The following is a 19,532-nucleotide window of genomic DNA, read 5'->3' as shown; positions in this document are numbered from 1 at the left end:
AAACACAGCTAAAATGTAGCTGCTTAAGTTATCCTTATTATTTTATTTATTAATTCTATTTAAAAAAATTTTTATTGAGGTAACATTGGTTAATAACATTATATAAGTTTCAGGTATACAACACTATAATTCAGTAGCTGTATACACTATAGCATCCTTACCACCAAAAGTCTAGTTTCCATCCTCACCATACACTTGATCCGCTTTACCCATTTTCCTCTCCCCCAAACCCCTCTAGTAACTACCAACCTGCTGTCTGCACTTATGAGTTTGTTTTTGTTTTGTTCTGCTCATTTGTTTCTTTTTTTGTTTTATATTCCACATACAAGTAAAATTACATGATTTTGTCTTTTGCCATCTGACTTATTTCACTTAGCATAATAATCTCCAGATCCATCCATGTTGTTGCAAATGGCAACACTTCATCTTTTTTTGACTCAGTAGTATTCATGATATGTATGTGTGTGTATGTTATTGTTTATCGTTTTTAACTATGGAAATTAATCCAGTAAAAAAGAAACCAGATAGCTAAAATATTAGCTCAGGTTATTTGTAATGTAATAAAAATAGAAAAAAAATATTAAGATATTGGTTAAATATATTTTGGCATGTCAAAAAAATAGATCACTATGTGATTATTTTAAAAGAAATTTGTCCCATATTTATTTTTTTGACAAATAATAATTGTATATATTTGAATTATACAAAGTTATGACTTTGTATAACTTTGAATTGATCACATTATGAAATGATCACAACAATCAAGCTAATTAACATATTCATCACCTCACGTCGGTAAGATTCTTTTTGGTAGTGAGAACACTTAAGATGTACTGTCTTAGCAAATTTTAAGTATACAATACAATATTATTAATTATAGTCACTGTGCTGTATATTAGATCCCCAGCATTTATTTATCCTGCATAACTGAAATTTTGTACCCTTTGACCAACATCTCCCTATTTTCCCCATCCCCCAGCCCTAGGCAACTACCATTCTACTGTCTGCTTTTATGAGTTTGACTTTTTTAGATTCCACATATAAAATCATGCAGTATTTGTCTTTCTGCTTCTGGCTTATTTCACTTAGCATAACATCCTCCAGTTTCATCCATGTTGTCACAAATGGCAGAATTTCTTTCTTTTTTAAGGCTGAATAATATTCCACTTTATATATATAATATTTTATATATAATATATATTATTCCACTATATATATATATATAATTCTATTCTATTATTTATATATATATATATATATATATATATATATATATATATATATATATATATTCCATTTTCTTTATCCATTCAGCTGTTGGTGGACACTTGTTTTTATACCTTGGCTATTGTGAATAACGCTGTAATAAATATGGGAATGCAAGTATCTCTTTGAGATACTGATTTCATTTCCTTTAGATATCTACCCAGAAGTGGGATTGCTGGATCATATGGAGGTTCTATTTTTAATTTTTTTGAGCAGACTGCATACTGTTTTCTATAATGGCTGAACCAGTGTACAATTTTGTCTTTTTGAAAATACCTAGTTTAACAGGTGTGAGATAATATCTCATTGTGGTTTTGATTGCATTTCCCTGATAACTAGGATATTGAGCACCTTTTTATGTATCTGTTGGCCATTTATATGTCTTCTTTTGAAAAATATCTATTTGGGTCCTTTGTCCATTTTTTAATTGAGTTACTTGTTTTTTGGCTATTGAGCTGTTTGAGTTCTTTATATGTTTTGGGTATTAACGCTTATCAGATGTATGGTTTGCAAATATTTTCTCCCACTCTGTTGATTGTTTCCTTTGCTTATGGAAGCTTTTTAGTTAATACAAATTCATTTCTCTATTTTTGCTTTTGTTGCCTGTACTTTTTGGATCATATCCAGAAAAATCATTGCTTAGACCAAAGTCAAGAAAAGGTGTTTCCTTATGTTTTCTGCTATTATTCTTTTTTTTGGGGGGGGGTAGGGAATATTGGGGAACAGTGTATCCTTCCAGGGCCCATCAGCTCCAAGTCATCCTTTAATCTAGTTGGGGAGGGCGCAGCTCAGCTCCAAGTCCAGTTGCCGTTTTCAATCTTAGCTGCAGGGGGCACAGCCCACCATCCCATGTGGGAATTTGAACTGGTAACCTTGTTGTTAAGAGCTCGTGCTCTAACCAACTGATGCATCCAGCTTCCCCTCTTCTGTTAGTTTTATAGCTCCAGATCTTATGTTTAAGTTTTAAATCCATTTTTAGTTGATTTTTGTATATGATGTGGGATAATGGTCCAACTTCATTTATTCTGAATATAAATATCCAATTTTCTCAGCAGCATTTATTGAAGGGCCTATGCTTTCCATATTATGTGTTCTTGGCACCCCTGTTGACGATTAGTTGACCATACATGCATGGATTTATTTCTGGGCTCTCTATTGTGTTCCATTGGTCTATGAAGTCTGACAATTAAGTTCATGAACTCATCCTAGAAAAAGTGCTACATACTTCATTGCTGAATATCATTACAGTCACCTTTGAAATACTCTCCTTGGGAAGCTATGGACTGATGCCAGTGCCTAGCCCACCCTTCAAAGCAATTTTGGAACTCTTTTTCTAGAATGGCCATCAGAGCTGTAGTCATATTACCCTTGATGTCCTGAATGTCATCAAAATGTCTTCCTTTCAATGTTTCCTTTATCTTTGGGTAAAGAAAGAAGTCTTTGGGGGCCAGAGCAGGTGAGTAGGGAGGGTGCTCCAATACAGTTATTTGTATACTGGCTAAAAATTCCCTCACAGGTAGTGCTGTATGAGCTGGTGCATTGTCGTGATGCAAGAGCCATGAATTGTTGGTGAAAAGTTCAGGTCGTCTAACTTTTTCATACAGCCTTTTCAGCACTTCTAAATAGTAAATTTGGTTAACTGTTTGTCCAGTTGGTGCAAATTCATAATGAATAATCCCTCTGATATCAAAAAACGTTAGCAACATCATTGCAAGAAGTTCACCAACTTAATTGTCCAACCTCGTGTATGTGTGTTTTTGTGCCAGTACCATACTCTTCATTAGTACAGCTTTGAGATATACATATATCTGATACCTCCAGTTTTTTCTTGCTCCAAACTGTTTTGGCTATTTGGGATCTTTTGTGATACCATATGAATTTTAGGATTGTTTTTTCTATTTCTGTGAAAAAAAACACTGGAATTTTGATAAAGATTGCGTTAATCTGTAGATCGCTCTGGGTAAATGGACATTTTAATATTATTAATCCTTCCAATTCATGAACATGGGCCATCTAAAAAGATATTTATCACAGATTGTTAAGCAGACAAACAGGTTACAAATCAATATGCACAATACAATCTGATTTTATTTTAGACATTTATTTTAAACATATCAAAAATTCTGGAAGCATAATAGTCAAAACAGCTCCTAGAAGCTCTTTATATACATATAAACTTGCTAGATTGGACTGAACCAACTGGTGGCTGGCAATTCGATTGAGGTTTAATAGTCCAAGACTTTGAAAGATGACTGGTTAGGTCACCCAAGTTCAGTTGTCTAGTTGCCCCATACCTGAGTAGAGATCAGCAATCATGTGTTATGGTAACCAAGGAACTGAGAGGAGTAAAAATGTTACCATATTTAACGAACTAAATATACTAGGTTTACACACCAGCCCTGTTTCTTCTAAATGTGACTATAGACACATGAATTACTAATGGAAGTATGTAAATAACAGATGTTCTCTAGCTTAACCACCAATCAGTCCTTCTTCATTTAGAATTAGTCAAATCACCCACCTACGAATGTCTAGAAGCCAGATCTCAGAGATTGATATGGCTCTGCCTGGTCTTGTTTTGTACTTCTCCCTCCCACCCTTGCCTCTACCAACTCTTGCATCCCATGATTATTTTGGCAGGTCTTTGCCTTCTCAAATAAAGGTACACTGGATGCAATGGTGCTGCAGTCACTGTGTATTTATTGAAGACTCTTTCCTGCAGTTTCTTTCTTTCTATCTCATCTTCCACCATGGTCCCCACTCATAGTGCATATTGTACTCATATAAAAGATACTCAGAGATCTTCAAACACACAGTATTGTTTCATGTTTCTATGCCTTGATACATGCTCTCCTTCTTCCAGAAATGTCATTCCCAGGTCCTTTTCTGTCTAGGAAACTTCTTTTCACCTTTCAAATCTCTGCGCAAGCATTCTTCCTTGCTAATGAAAATTTCCTGACTTTCCAGGGCCTGCTTTGTCCCTGTGGAACCCAGTTAATCACTTTCTTTTCTGGATTATTGTTGGAACTTGTGCTTGTTTCAATTTCTGAGCCATTCTTAATTACTTAAGGGTATTTTTTTTTTTTTACACATTGTGGGGTCAGAGCCAGGAGTGCAGTTTCCAGGCTCTCGGCCTCACGTGGAAAGGTGCTGACTTGGGTAGTAAATGGCCATCAACTGTGATCGGATGGCCATCAGCTGTGGCTATTTGGCCGTCAGCTGTAACCAGTGAGCCATTGGTCACTAATATAACTGCTGTGGTTAAGCTAGAAGCAGATGGTGGTTGGCAAGCACAGATTGTGGATTGTGGATTGCAGAGAGGCAGATTGCAGCTAGCAAGTGAGGTTGGTTGACAGAGAAGCGGTCGGCAGGTTGCGGACTATGTGGTTCCTGCTTCCTGTGTCTCCAACCCAGCCGCCAGTGAGACTATAGTGATATGACTCCCCTATCTATGGCTCTGTGGGTATTCCTTTTTGGCCTCACCATGTCCTGCGTTCTTATGTGGGGAGCGGGACCAGAGACCCCGCATGACACCCCGCATGACACACATGTATCTTCCCAAACAACTGTGAACTTCCTAAAGGCAGACTGTACTTTTTACCAACACCTATCCTCAGTGCCCACACTATAGTAAATTTTTAATAAATATTTCAACAAATAAACTGGGGAACTGAGAAACTGCATATCTGGTGTGGGGTCAGAGCCAGGAGCGCAGTTTCCAGGCTCTCGGCCTCATGTGGACAGGTGCTGGCTCAGGTAGTAAATGGCCATCAACTGTGATTGGATGGCCATCAGCTGTGACTAGTTGGCCATCAGCTATAACCAGTGAGCCATTGGCCACTAATACAACTGCCGTGGCTATGCTAGCAGAAAATGGGGGCTAGCAAGAAGATGGTGGCTGGCAAGTGCAGATTGCAGTTAGGACAGTGTGGGTGGCGGACAGTGTGGCTCCTGCTTCCTGTGTCTCCAACCCAGCCGCCAGCGAGAATATAGTGGTATGACTCCCCTACCTATGGCTCCATGGGTGTTCCTTTTCGGCCTCACCATGTCCTGTGTTCTTATGCGGGCAGCGGGACCAGAGGCCCCACAGACCGCCCCACATGACATCTGGACATTGCAATGCACTGCTAAACTAGACACCTCTGGTTATACTCTATAAAACCACAATACTGTTTATGTCCTCACTTGGCACACTACATCCATCTGCGTGCGGCTGCATTCCCTTTGTGCTTGACTTACTAAGCTGTCAATCCTTGCAACTTCTTCTGAGGATCTTTCCCTCTGCTTCTCAAGGAGTTGGTCACTTGTTTATTGGCCACTTGACAGTCCTCAGGTCTCAGTTCCAAAAGGATCATTCTGATTACATGAAGAGGGCAGGCAGTGTGATGTGGTGATTAAACATGGTCTTTGAAATATACAAATATGGTTTTGTTTGGTGTGTGACACTGGACAAGTATCCTTGCCTCTGTGTGCTAGGTAAAAAAGGGGAGATAATACTTCAGTATGTTTTGAAGATTACATTGGTAAGGTCCTGCCAGGAAACTGATTCCACCCAGATTGTTCAAATGAACCGATTACTTCGATTACTTACAGAGGTGGGAGCAAGGATGAGGGAACAAAACAGGGTTGTTGAGGCACCCAGAGACAAGCAACAGTAGGAAGCCATTACCATCCTTAATGATGAAAGGAAAAAGGGAAGAACAATGTTAGCTGAGCCACTGAGAACTGGAATGGACCCCTCCCCGCAGGGCACTATAGTGTGTAGGGGCACAGTGAAGGCTGGAGCTGCAGCCTAAAGCATGGAGACAATGAGGGAAAAATGTCCTGGTGTTTTTCTCATTCCACCCTCCGGTTGCCTGCTGGTGTTACTCACTGGTTGAATGTAAATGGCAGTGTCGTGTGGGAGACCCTATTTGCTGTGCCATCTGTCATGCGGGGCAGCCTGTGGGGCCCCTGGTCCCGCTCCCCACACAAGAATGCAGGATATGGCCAGGCCAAAAAGGAACACCCACAGAGCCATAGATAGGGGAGTCATACCACTATACTCTCTCTGGCAGCTGGGTGAGACACACGCAGCAGTAGCCACACGATCCGCAGTCCGCCATTCACTTCTCTGCCTGCCAACCAACCAACCAATCAATGCAGCCCCACAGTTACATCAGTAGCCAATTGGCCAACCAGTCACAGCTGACGGCCAACCAATCACAGTCGACGGTCATTCATTACCAGAACCAGCACCTCCCCATGCGAGGCGGAGAGCCTGGAAACTGCTCTCTGGGGCTCTGTCCCCACAGGCAGTAAGGAGAAAAGTGAGCCTGGGAGGTGCAGACTGCAGGGTTTGGCTTCCTGGCACACACGGCAGGGCAGAGCTGGCTTCGAGAAGGGGTTGAGGGGCCAGAAACTAACCAGCACAAGGGTTAAATGAGAAAATGTACATAGTGTACTTTCCACAGGACCTAGCACTTAGTTATCTGCTCAAGAAAATAGTATTAGATTGGTGCAGAAGTAATTGCGGTTTTTGCAATTATTTTTAACCCTTTAAACTGCAATTATTTTTGTACCAACCTAATAGTTGTGATTACTGTTAGTATTAGAATGGCTACAGGTCAGTGTGCTGTCTGGCTATACTCAAAGCCATCTTAGCCCCTCTAAGCAAGAGTCACAGGCAATTGACTTCATGATTACAAAGCCTTACTTTAGAAATGAGCTCTCTCTCATCTGCTCGGTCTCATAGACTTGTTTCCTCTAATACCAAGGCTTTAGTGATCCAGTCTGTTTTCATCAAGCTAAATTAGACTGTTTGTAACCTGTCCCCAGGTTTGGAGCAAGAAAAAATAATTTCTAAGCAACATTCTTTTGAGAAACTGTCCATCTGGGCACCACAGATTCCTTTCCCTATGGTCAGTTTCAAATACTTTCCTTTTCCCTTTTATCTAATAAGCTGAGACAAAATGGCCATGCTAATGGAAACTGTCTATCTAGCATTCCAACTGCTGCTGCCCTAACATAAAATACACGATCTCATAAAGGATTGAAGTTTTTAAAAATCCTTTACCTCACCACCATTCACCTTGCTGCTGTCTTTCCTCTGCTTTGCTTTCATCCCTGTCACTGGTCCAAGGTGTCAGAGGATCTGATGCTCCCCTGCCCCATTACTGCCTTTAATCACTACTGAGATTGCCCAATACCATTCTCTTCCTTCTCTATTTTTTTTTCTCCCCTCTCAGGTCTCTTCTCATGTTTCCCATTCTTCTCAGCTTTCAAGCTAGGTTGGCCTCTCAGTCAACACTGCCAGCCAATCAAACTGTTCCTGTCTTTCACGGAAACAAACTGATTAATCAGATAAAATCTTTGGTTCTTTGACTTTTCTTGACTGCTTGTTTGTTGCTTAGAACCCAAGGTCTGAGATTTCTGAAAGGCTGTGATTACTAACCTGCTTGCACTGTAGTAAAATTTGGTTGTGCAGTTTAGTTGAGTCTGCTACAGACAGAAAAGTCAGTAAATTGGGTATGGATTAGAAAAGCAGAGAAGTGTGATTCTAGGGTAGGGTCTTAGATGGAAAATATTCTCCCCCCACCACCTCTTGGGGTAGTAAGGTGAATCAAGATGAAATACTCAGTCTTTCTGGAGCTAGGTGCCAGATACTTCCAAATAACGGCTACAGTTCTTGGTGGGTCTTCCAAGAACACTTCTCCCATTCAGTGCATTAGATTTGGGGTGGGGTGAGGGGGATGTCAAGGACTGGATGGGGACCATTTAGCAGTTTTACTGAGGAACCTGAATTTACTTGTGTACAATACTCACTTGACAATTAATTCTTTGAGGTCTCTCTTAAGAAACAGATATTTCCCTGGGAGGGCTAAGCCTGTGAAGGGGACAATTTGTATATTGGCACTTTTTTTCTTTTAAGTATTAACTTAGTATTAATTTAAGTATTAACTTAAACTAGTTCAAGAAATAATTCAATCTTACTATAAAATGAAACTAGCTACAGGAATAAGTTATTTCTCTGTATCTGGATTGAGATGTTAACTTCTGATGAACAAAGGAGAGAATTTCTTAAAGTTCACTTAGGTTTTTAAAAAATTGAATACATACTCGTATCTTCAATGTAAAATAAATGCTGAACATTTTTTATTCAATATTATGCTAGCTCAAAGAGAGAAACAAAACACAAGAACCCTGCTCTTAAAAAACTGAAAATCTTGATAAACAAGATAAAGTTAAAAATTATTAGAACAATTTAAAATCAAGTATGTGCATATTTTATGAACCTAAATAATTGAGCATAAATTGTGTGGTCTTTAAAGTATGTGCACTGGGTAATAATTCATAGCACATGAAATGCATGAATTTCATCATTCTTAATATATTCACTTAGAAGGCTTGTAATTCGAGGGTTACTTAGAAAACAATGCTATATATTGTTAGGATTCAACCCAAGGTATAAATTTTGTCATAAGAATTTGGCAGACAGGATTTAATAGGATTAAGGTTGGCTTTCAAAATTCTGAAAGGAACAGAGGAAATGACCATACTGTAACAAGTCAGTTCACAGGCCATTATGATGTCTTCATCTACCGTGTTTCCCCGAAAATAAGACCTAACCAGAAAATAAGCCCTAGCATGATTTTTCAGGATGACATCCCCTGAACATAAGCCCTAATGCATCTTTTGGAGCAAAACTTAATATAAGACCCGGTCTTATTTTCGGGGAAACATGGTTCCCAGCTTGTCTAGGATTCAGCTTTTGAAGATCTGAAAAATTCCATAATGAATAGCAACTGTTTTATTATTTATGAAAAAGGTCAGAATTAAGGTATACTAACCTACAGACTAAGGATATAGTTACCTAGACCCTCTTGCTATCCCCTAGGACAAAGCTAACAATAATCCATATTCAGGCATGTTTGACTAGAGAACAAGGAAGCTCATTCTTGGCCATGTTAATCTTTTTAATGAAAGCAGAAATACTCAAGTCAGTCATGTCATCCCAGTCCTAATTTAACAGTCAGCATCCAAGCTATCTCCTTCCTCATCCCTAATCATAAAGCAATAGTTGATGGAGTGATAAACCAAGACCATAAAAAAAACAAGGTATAATTTGCCTTTTCTTGTAGGATAGTCATTAGCTCAATCATTTAAGGAATTAACTCAACAAAATTCTTGAGTGGGAAAGGTACAGAGAGGTCAATAGCAAAGGAGCACACTCTAATCCTTTCAAATTTATCACCATGAAAAATTTTCATCATTTGTTTAATGGGCATTAAAAAAAAAAACTCCTATCTTAAGGTATACAAGATAAAACTCACCTGTAACTGGATTTGCAAAGTTAAAGCTCAAGCTACACTTCAACCAAATAGTATTCCTAAGACTTGCTAATCTAAAAGCTAGCTTTAAAAGGGATTGGTGGGGGCGGGGATTAACGATGCCTATCAACAACAGATAAATTGTAATATATTCTTACTATGAAATGTTACTTGATAATAAGAGACTATGAAAACACTCAACATAAAGAATCTCAAAAAATTGAACAAGTCAGTCAGTCATAAAAGCATACATACGTATTATGATTTCTATGAATTTCAAGAACAAGCAACACTAATCTATGGTGATACATATCAGAACAATAGTTATGCGGGGAGGGATTAACTAGAAAGGAGCATAAGAGAATTTTCTGGAATAATGGAAGTTTTATATGTTTATTGACGTTGTGGTTACCAAATCTCAAGTGACTTTTTTTAAATCTGTGCATTTTATTAAATGAAAAGAACACTTTTTTTCTTTTTTTAAAAAAGCACTATTTACCTACTGGATCCTCAAGTTAAGTATAATCTATCACCATAGATAGAATCTAATGAATCTTACTATTATTAAAAACCAACACATACAGACAACAGAATGGTGGTTACCAAAGGAGAATGGGAGTTTGGGGAGAGCGAAGTGGTTAAAGGGGGTCAAATATATGATAAAGGAAGGAAATGTGACTTTGGGTGGTGAGCATGCAATAGAGTACATACACAGATGTCTAACTATAATCTTGTATACCTGTAAATTATATCATGTTGTTAACCAGTGTTACCCCAATAAATTTAATTTTTTTAAAAAACCAACAGAGGCCATTCAGAAAGCAGGTATGAAGCTTTAATTCACTGTAGGCATTTCTCTCACCATTCTCTATGTTATATATAAACTTTTCTTATGTCTTCAAACAGATACATCTTTTATAAAACACAGTTTTCCTACCAAGTACTGTGTACCATACCATTCCATTTAACTAGTTAATAGAGTATTATAAATATCATGAGCCACTGATTAAATATAAATATGGGTTAACACATATTAGAAAGTTTAATACAAAAAGTTTCAGAAAGGCTAAATACAATGAAAGTTTACATGTATTCTTTACTCTAATTCTAGATATAACATCAGTGACAACCAATCAATGAAATCACAACTGCTTTCAGATGACTGTACATTCAGATTTCTAATATCCAATTATTTTCATTTCAACAATGTGAAATCCACACTGCATTTTCATTCTAGAGAGTAGGCTGGCTTTCACACTGCAGACCAAGTTAATAATAATAATGTCTTTTGTAAAAATTAGGTTTACTGTTGATCGTGACCACAGGAAACTATAAATTTATATAGACTGTACTATATAGAGATGAAACTTTATTTTATATATATATATATATATATATATATATATATATATCATAGAACTCTTCAGTGGTGGTGTTCAAGATAAATTCATATAGTAGTCTTAAAATGGGTTTTAATTGCTACTACAGTCTACGTGTATTTCATTAAAAGAAGTCTCTGCCAAAACATTTAGAAATCAATATATAGTACAGCCTTTTTCCCCTCCAAAATGCTGCCTGGAATTAAAGTTCCAAGCTGACAAAAAAAAAAGGTAGTGGGGAAGACCTCAGAAAACAACCATTCATTATCTGATGTTCTGAGCTACAATCTTCCTGAGCCTATTTTTCAACCGGAACAAGTTTTGCAGTCAGTTCTAAATTGCTGTAGTGTCCACAGTCCAAAGGGAGTCCTTGAACATCTAGTTCATATGCTACAGAAACAACCCTCAACTAATTATACAAAGGGAAGCTGATCATGTTTTACATTAAAATTTATATGAATATCAAACATAGTCATAGCCATTCTTTTAAGTGACGCTAGAATAAGTGATAAAAATATATGCACAGCTGTACACAGATCACCATTTAACACAGGAACAAAATGCCATTTGATGCATATCAAATAAGCTCCCAAAAAGCCAGTTTGAATATCTTCATTTACTTTGATACAACAGCATTAGAAGGGACTGCATATAATTATAGAGACTGCTGCAAATAACACTTGATACTACTAAGTGTTCTATTAAGTAGCAGGCATGCAAAATAGTTACCTTTTAAAATTTCTGATGTACATATCTTAACATTTCTACTTATAAGCTACAATATGTTTAAAGCATTTAGTAATTTTAAAACCAAGTATTTTAATTGACCTGTCTACGTGGAGAAAAAACAAAAACTTCCTCCCCCGTCTCAACAGATGGTAAACCTTATTCCCCAAACTGATATATAAATTTATTTTATATATGTCATCCTTAAAATGCCAAGTGATGAAAATTATTATCACTACAAAATTAGAAATGATTTCCCAGCAGCAGTCTACCCCACACACTTACAGCACGCCAAGCCTTTGGGAATTACACGATAAGAGTGACGTGCTGGTGGCTATCAATGGTAATAGTTGAACACATTTCTTTTTATTTCAAATTAAATAAAGCTTTTCATTAATACAAACTAAAAAATTTTTTTCTTTATTTAACATCAACGTAAGAGTAGATAAAACTAAAAACCTTTATTGTGTTCAAGTGTGTGGCAAAATAGAAAATGTTTCAATGACATTAGGTAATCAGGTAGGGAAAGGAGTAGTTTGTGTTTCCATTTCAAAAGCATTCCAAATAATCACGAACACGAATGCAGATTGCTTGGTTCTCGGTCATTTATGGCTTAAACTACAGGATCTGAAAACCACTTCAGGTTAAAATAAATTTACATAAACAACGCATAGATTGTATATCTAGGAAATCATGCAATAAATAAATGTTCTCATGTACATTGAAATCTTAGTGATGAAAGGGGCCTGCAGGTATGAATAGTAATGTTTCTTCCGTTTTACCAAGAGAATATGCCCAGCAAGGTCCTTGCTTTTGGCCTATTTAAGATCCTACTTGCCAGGTCATCCTGATTTTCTCAGACTGATACAAGAAGCCAATGTCACAAGACATCTGCAATAAGGAACTGACTAGCCTCAAGTGCAGGTGCTGTGAGATCCAAGCCAGACAGAACAAGATTCATGATCCCACCACCCTGCTGCCAAGTCAGTTGACGGTCTTGACTAGCTAGAAGATCAAATGGGTAGATGCTTAGAATGACCCACTGGAAATGTTTAGATTTTAGTATCTTTTAAAAATCTATCTGCCCTTTAATCCTATTTCATTTGAGAACTGCCAGGGTAAGATCCACTCATTATTCCTGGTTTTGATATGCCCCTACAACATGAGAATTGAACTGAACTACAATGATTGTAATGTCATCTCTGTACATCCGAGCAAGCTCTTCAGGAAGACTCAGCATTTTGGAGAGACGCTCGTGATCAACAGTCCCAAACTCGTTGTTGCCCACAGCATGGCGAATAAGATGGGTTGCTGCATTCTGATCCTCGAATACCGAGGACATCTTGGCTCTTCTTTCTGTTAAAAGGCCATGCATCTGCCCCAGAGTCACCTTGTAGCCACCAACAGCTATTGGCTGTTGGCGGTGCATGCCTGTGAGGTACTCACCCACAATCCTAACCACATCCTGTCTGTGCATTGTCTCCCACAACCCATCAGTAGCCAACACCAGAAACTTATCTTGTGGCCTTAATCGGTGGTAAATTACCTCTGGCTCAGCAGTGAGATAAGGAGGTGTGTAATAATTAGGAGGGATAAACTTGGTATATTCATTGTCATTCAACTGGTCGGGGCCAGATTCTATCACTCTCTTTTGAAGGTCAATGCTCCATTTGAACTTTACATCTCCAAAAGCCCTAAAAGGCATCAGCAAGCCAAGCAGCCGATCCTGTTTCACCACACTCTTGGCCTCATTTTTTGGGTGTTCCAATTTCAGTCGTTCCAGTTCTCTTTCATTTTGAGCATTGTGGTCATTAGAGAGAGTGACTGCTGACCAAGAGCCATCCTCTTCCTGCACACCCAGCATGGCTCTGCTATCACCAGTATTGGCTACATGAAGGTCAACACCATCCACATGGGCCACACAAGCAGTGGCCCCAGAAAATGCCACTCGAAGCACCAGGTAGTTGAGGAAAGAATTCGGATCACCAACTTGAGCCTCCAAGGAGATGTCATTATCAAGCCTCTTGAAAGCATTAATTAGAGCCTCCTTAACATCAATATCAGCTGACTCCCCAGTGTTGAGGTCTATAAGCTCTTGCCAGTAAGTCCTCAAACTGTTGAAGTACAATTTGGATGCCTCCTTACTGAAATAATCATTGGGGTGCTTGTGCCATTGGAGTATGGGTAGCAATGCCCGACCACTCTCCACTGCATTTTCAATTTCTAGCAAAGTTTCATGAGGTAACAAAGAGACAGCAATATAATAAAAGAGTCGTTCACTGACCGCTTGGGAGCAAGCACAGCCTGCGTGGCCATCAAAAACTCCTAAAAGCATCCCTCTTGTCTGCAAGCAGGTTGCTGCACTTCTCCGGTCCTCAATGGGTGCATTTGCAGGTAGTTGATTGCTGTCAAATCCAAGGACAGAACTGACATTTTTGCCATCAAATTCTGGCACTTTGAAACTGTATTCATTGGCTTTTAGGATACTGTTGACTTGTGGAGGTGTGAGATAAAATTTCTGTGGTGTGGAAGCATATCTCCTTCCCTGGGTGTATTGCCACCAGTTCTCCTTCGGCCTGCAAAAGGTAGCATATGCTGGATGGGGTGTATATCTCAAGCGACTCTGAGGAACGTAAGGAGATGAACAGCAGAGATGTTTGTGGTGGCAGTAACACGCAGTGCCATAGATTCTGCTCAGTTCACAGTTACGGATCAGAGGAAAAAACAGCTGAGTTGGTGCTGGCATGGCATCAGAAAACAGCGGCAGGCTGGAACTTCTGACTGGGATTCCTAGACCGCAAATTACACAGGTACACACAAAGAAAAGTTTTATTTCAGATTACCTTATCTTTGCTTTTTATAGCAAATATTTAGCAGGTGGAACTACATGCTAAGCCCTGTGCTAGGAGGCACTACATGTTATACCCATATCATGTACTATTTCTACAGGGAATATTCTGCTCAGGACAGTTCCCAATCATTTATGGAGACAGGACTGAATTTTAGTCCAGCTTTATTTTTCTCTTTTCTTCATATTTCTTTGTGTAGCACAAACTGTAAAGAATGTATAGTAGCTTTCTGGGGAAAGCTGAGAACATGAATGTTATATAACATCATGCAATGGCAGTCTACCTGCCCAATCACCCTCTCCCTCTCTCTTTTTAAAAAAGGCCCTCAAAGTCCCATATTGCTCAGGAACTTCTCCCATTTGTGAAGATCCTATTTGTAGACCTGTGATCAATTGTTAGCATTTAATTACACATGGCTATCACCAAAAAAGTATTAGGATGCATCTCCAATATAAGTATATGTAAGTTATGCTTTTTGTACAACTATTTGTAAGTTATACACACATACTACTGTATTAACATAATGTTCATTATGCACAAAAAAATTTACACAGTGAGTGAAGAGAAATTCCAATATCCCCTTCCTACACCTCAGTGAATGGTCTTGCAAACAATGCTTTCAAGACCACTGTACCAATTTGGAGAACTTAGGGGGATATAGGTCTGCCACCAACTTGCCAAATTAATCCTGAATAAGTTGGCTCACCTCTTAGGGCCTCACTTTCCTAAACTGAAAGTAAACACATCAGAATAGATGCTATCTAAGGCCTCTTGTGGGATTCTGTGCTTCTATAAGTTTTTGTTGAAGTAAGGCTTTGAAATATAATTTAGGTTTCATTTACTCATTGTTTAATTTTACTGTGTCCTTCATGATAAAAACATTTAAGCATTCTAGCAACTCCAAAACTTTGTTAGTAACATAAAATAGTCTCAGTTCTGGAATTTAATTTACTTGCTAGTATTTTCTTCTGCTTATCAGCAATAAAGGAAAGCTATAGAAATATTATCTACTATGGATCCCAACTAGAATTCACTACTAGATAAAATATTTTCTCTTACAATAGAAAAAAAGTATCTATTTGCCCTTGGGAAATAATAAAGGACAATGAAATATTAGTCTGATAGTGTAAGGTTTGGATACGGAACACAATTATAATCATGAATATAACTAAATCATATCACTCAGTATATGACACTGAAAAGATTTTGCTGGGCATTTATCTAGAAAATTTAATGAATGTTTACCATTAACCCAGATATTTAATGCAAGAAAAAAAATCTTCCTTCTTCCTCAATATTTCCCCTGAATTCTTGAGATATTGCCTCAAACTGTTCATCTGGCCAATAAAGAAACAGGCTTTCCAAATACTTTAAGAAAGGATATAAATGCAGTAAACAAAAAAGAAATAAGGAAAATGAAACCAACTGAATCTTATATCAGCTATTCCTTCCTAATGATGGAACTATTAAGGAACATAACATTTACAAATATCATAAAGCGTTAGCTATATATTACATTATTTTTGTGTACCCTCTTTTGAAGAGTAATTGGAGAAAAAGTGATAAGCGGGATGTGGAGGGAGCAGAGAAAAACAAACACTGAAAAATAACTGACCTCTGTTTGCTTCTGAAATAAGCACTACATAAGCCAGTTATACAGAACCCCTTTTGCAAGTAATAAAAAGTACCATTATTTTAACTGCATTACTTAAGAAGGGATTTGTTTACAAAACTGAAGGCAAGATTAAGTAATAAAAGGTAATGATTAGAATTTTGGAAATAAGATCAATAACTAAATAAGCATTCTGAAATGCAGCAATGAAAAATAGAAATTCCAGAACAGGAATCTATCAAGACTAACTACTTAAATAACAGTACTTCAAACTGAATACCTGAAAGTCATCCAAGGTTAAGTATACATCACTGAGCCAGGAGATGTGCTCAAATGTTGAGCCACATGACACTGGTTTCCAGACATAAACCATGTATCTTGTTAGGTTTGCATGCAGACCTAACTCATTTCATGCTCTTGTATAAAAATTTTCTATTATTAAAAATGTAAACAGATGCCAATCTTAATGAAATGACATTTTCCCCATAATTTTGTATGTTTATATTTGTGCTTACTTTAAAATTTAAGAATCCTCTACAGGGGAAAAAAAGTGTGTGTTTCTGATGGAACGTAGATTTGAATCAAAGTTCTATGTGTGTATCTGGAAGAAGGGGTTTGATAGATGTATAACATAACAAGGTTTCCATGTAAGATGTCTGATCAAGGAATAACAAGCCCAGGAAAGCTGCATTTTCTTTAAATGCCTTTGTTTTGAAATTTTTTCTGCTTTTGTAGTTAATTGCAAAATAAATGAAATATTGTGACAAAAGAACTAATGATTCATGCAGCAAATGCTTTGAATACATACATTCAAACAGCAAGCACTCAAATAATATACTAACTTTTTCCTTCAAAGCAAAAGTTCTCGAGATTGAAAACAAAAAAGCAGAGAGTGAATTTTATCAACTGTATCTCTCAGTTATTCAGTTTAGCTTATGGACTGAGACTGTAATCCCAATTCCCCAACTCCCAACATACCTTCAAAAGACAGTCTCAGGAAAACTGAAATTCATGAAAACCCTGCTCTGTAAGTAATGAGCATTCTACCTTCATCAGTACAACTGATGTATTCTCTCCATCAGACCATATGCCCTTAGAAGTCAAAGTACTTTCAAATGTTTTCAGAAACAGTAAGTGAGCAAACACTGAGTATCTTTCTGAATATTCTGTGATTCAACAACAACAAAAACCCCATGACAACAAAACTTTTGTTGACCAGCTTGCCTAATGAATGAAGTAGAAAGCTCTTGATTAGGCAAAGAACAGCAAAATAGTACAGTTGTTGGTAAACTGGAGCAGTGTCAAATTTTCAAGTCATTTTTTACCACGTTTTCACTGAAAAGTTCCTATTCCATGCTCCAGACTGAGCCATGTTACATGCAGCATCTTCGTCCTATGAGGATTTGGCCGATTTTGCCAATAACTAATAAGATGTGCTGCAACCCAAATCAGGAAAGAGACCCATACTTACTGACGTGCTCAGCAGAGCCTGTGCCAAGAAATAATTCCACTTATCAATAAACCCGTGGAACAAATTAGAAAATGCTGTGACTGCACTGACTCTGGTAGCTCCTTAAATCTGCAAAGCTTTGGTTGTACATTTTTAAAAATGCTATACTAGTCATTAAGTGTGTCAGAACCTGTTTATGTAATCCGATTGCATTAAACACCCTGCATAAAGACACTGCGACTTTTTCAGCATTTTCTGGAAATATCTAGCCATTTCACAGCTCCTGTTATCTCTACATGAATGAAGAAACCTGTTTCCCTCAGAAGACACGAAGCCCCAAGCCAGACATGGTTCATTAGTTTCCTTTGTCCCCACCTGAAAATTGCACTCATCAAGGCATCAAAGCTATCACACAGTTCAGGAAGCCTTAGTTCCAAGCCAAGTTACCTAAAACCATCCACACAAAGAATCAGTCACCATCCTTCCTGATTACCCAACGCAGGTCTTTAAGTGAATACCTACCAATTCGTCTGGGCCCGGGACACACACACATTCTCCTGTCATCATAATACGGAGCCGACAACATCCACAACCCGCGCGGGCAGCAGCAGCGACAGCAGCACCGGCCCATTGAAAGCAAGGCAGATGCTCATTAGAGGAGGCGGCAGCGGGGGAGGCGGGAGCGGAGGAGGGGCGAGGTCTCGCTCCAGTCCGGTGACTGGAGCTGGGCTGGGAGGGGGAACAGGACGGAGGGACAAAGGGGTGGGGAGAAAAAGGAAACCAAACAAACCAACCAACCCACCCCGCCGGAGAGAAGCAGGGCACAGCCCGAGGCGGCGGGGGCCCAGACACGAACAGAAGCGCGCCCCAAGACCACCTCCTCCATCCAGCCCGAGCGCCGAGCCCATGGGCGCGCTGCATCCATCGTCCGCTGCCCGCCCCGCCCGGCCCCATGCGGCGACGGCTTCGGTCCAGACCGGGGGCGCCCCGCGTCGGGCTGCCCGTGGGGTCACCCCAGACACCTGGGTGTGTAAGCAGGTACCCTCGAGCAGAGACGACGGGGAACTCACCCTCCCGCGGACCCCCACCGCGCCCTCAGTGCTGACAGGGACACAGGGGGGACGTCCCCACCGCGAGCCCGCGGCGTCCCCCAGAGATGCCCCTCTGGGCCCACACGCACCTGGCGCTCCGAGTCTCGTCCCTCCCCGCCCTGGCCGCCGCTCGCCCTCCGCACGTCGGCGGCTGCCTCTCCCACGCGCCGGCACCGCCTCACAACTCTGGGAGGGTGGAGGAGGATTCAGACAGGGCGGTTCGGCGCCGGGAACAGAGAGTACGATCCCGGCGCGGCAGGGGACGAGCCGCTTCTTCCCGCTGTGGAGGCAGCCGCAGTGGCAATCCTTCCACACAGCCGGGCACAATTCCCCCCAGCGCGGCCCTCAGCCCCCGGCCGGCCCTCTCCGCGTCCCCGCCTTGGTTGGCCACCACCCTGCCCCGCCCGCGCGTTCGGGCCTGGGGCTTCGCGCCTCCCGATTGGCTGCACATCGGCGAAGGGGCGGGGAGGAAGAGAGCGGGCGGTGGCCAGTGTGCTTGGGCGGAAGAGCGGGACGCGCCCCGCCAGCTTTGTGACGTCATGAGGGTCAGACAATCCCTTCGGCGCGAGCAGCCTATTGGTTCTACTGGCCCGCTTCACGTGACAGCGCCCAGAGGCGCGGTGTAAGGTGGGGCTGTTCTGTACTGGATGTCCGCCACCTGCGGGGCCGTTTGGGGTGACAGGGCTGGCGGGGAGGGGAGGAAGCACCTGGGTTGGCCTCGGCATCTCCACGCTCGTGGGGTCCCGGGAACCCGCTACTCCGCGCTAGGCGGGCTTCAGCGAATCCCTGGCACCTCAGCGGGGGACCGGCCGTGGCAGGCCTGGCAGCCGACCCTTCCCCGCGCCTCGCT

The 19,532-nt window shown here is 40.2% G+C and overlaps 1 protein-coding gene across 2 annotated transcripts; it reads right to left on the bottom strand.

The window, feature by feature from the left end:
- Window positions 1-10,960: 10,960 nt before the first annotated feature.
- Window positions 10,961-19,148, bottom strand: PDP1 (pyruvate dehydrogenase phosphatase catalytic subunit 1). 2 transcript variants are annotated; one of them, XM_033126439.1, is made up of 3 exons: window positions 18,772-19,148; window positions 18,114-18,148; window positions 10,961-14,470 (listed from the first exon to the last, which is right to left on the bottom strand). In XM_033126439.1, the coding sequence occupies exons 2-3, from the start codon at window positions 18,142-18,144 to the stop codon at window positions 12,813-12,815; spliced, it is 1,689 nt and encodes a 562-aa protein (XP_032982330.1). In that variant the 5' UTR covers window positions 18,145-18,148; window positions 18,772-19,148; the 3' UTR covers window positions 10,961-12,812. The 2 variants fall into 2 exon arrangements, with proteins under 2 accessions (XP_032982330.1, XP_032982331.1); XM_033126440.1 differs by lacking the exon at window positions 18,114-18,148 and having other exon boundaries at window positions 18,772-19,145.
- Between the last annotated feature and the right edge of the window lie 384 nt (window positions 19,149-19,532).

The sequence above is a fragment of the Rhinolophus ferrumequinum genome, chromosome 14 (assembly GCF_004115265.2).
Source record: "Rhinolophus ferrumequinum isolate MPI-CBG mRhiFer1 chromosome 14, mRhiFer1_v1.p, whole genome shotgun sequence".
In the NCBI taxonomy this organism is placed as follows: Eukaryota; Metazoa; Chordata; class Mammalia; order Chiroptera; family Rhinolophidae; genus Rhinolophus; species Rhinolophus ferrumequinum.
This window is presented reverse-complemented; position numbering and strand designations above follow the sequence as displayed.

Bases quoted from the DNA above. Each gene is read 5' to 3' on its own strand.
- PDP1 (XM_033126439.1), bottom strand. From the start codon at position 18,144: ATGTGTGTGTGTCCCGGGCCCAGACGAATTG. The intron at 14,471-18,113 runs GTAGGTATTCAC...TTTGCGGTCTAG, and splicing joins TCCCGGGCCCAGACGAATTG to GAATCCCAGTCAGAAGTTCC.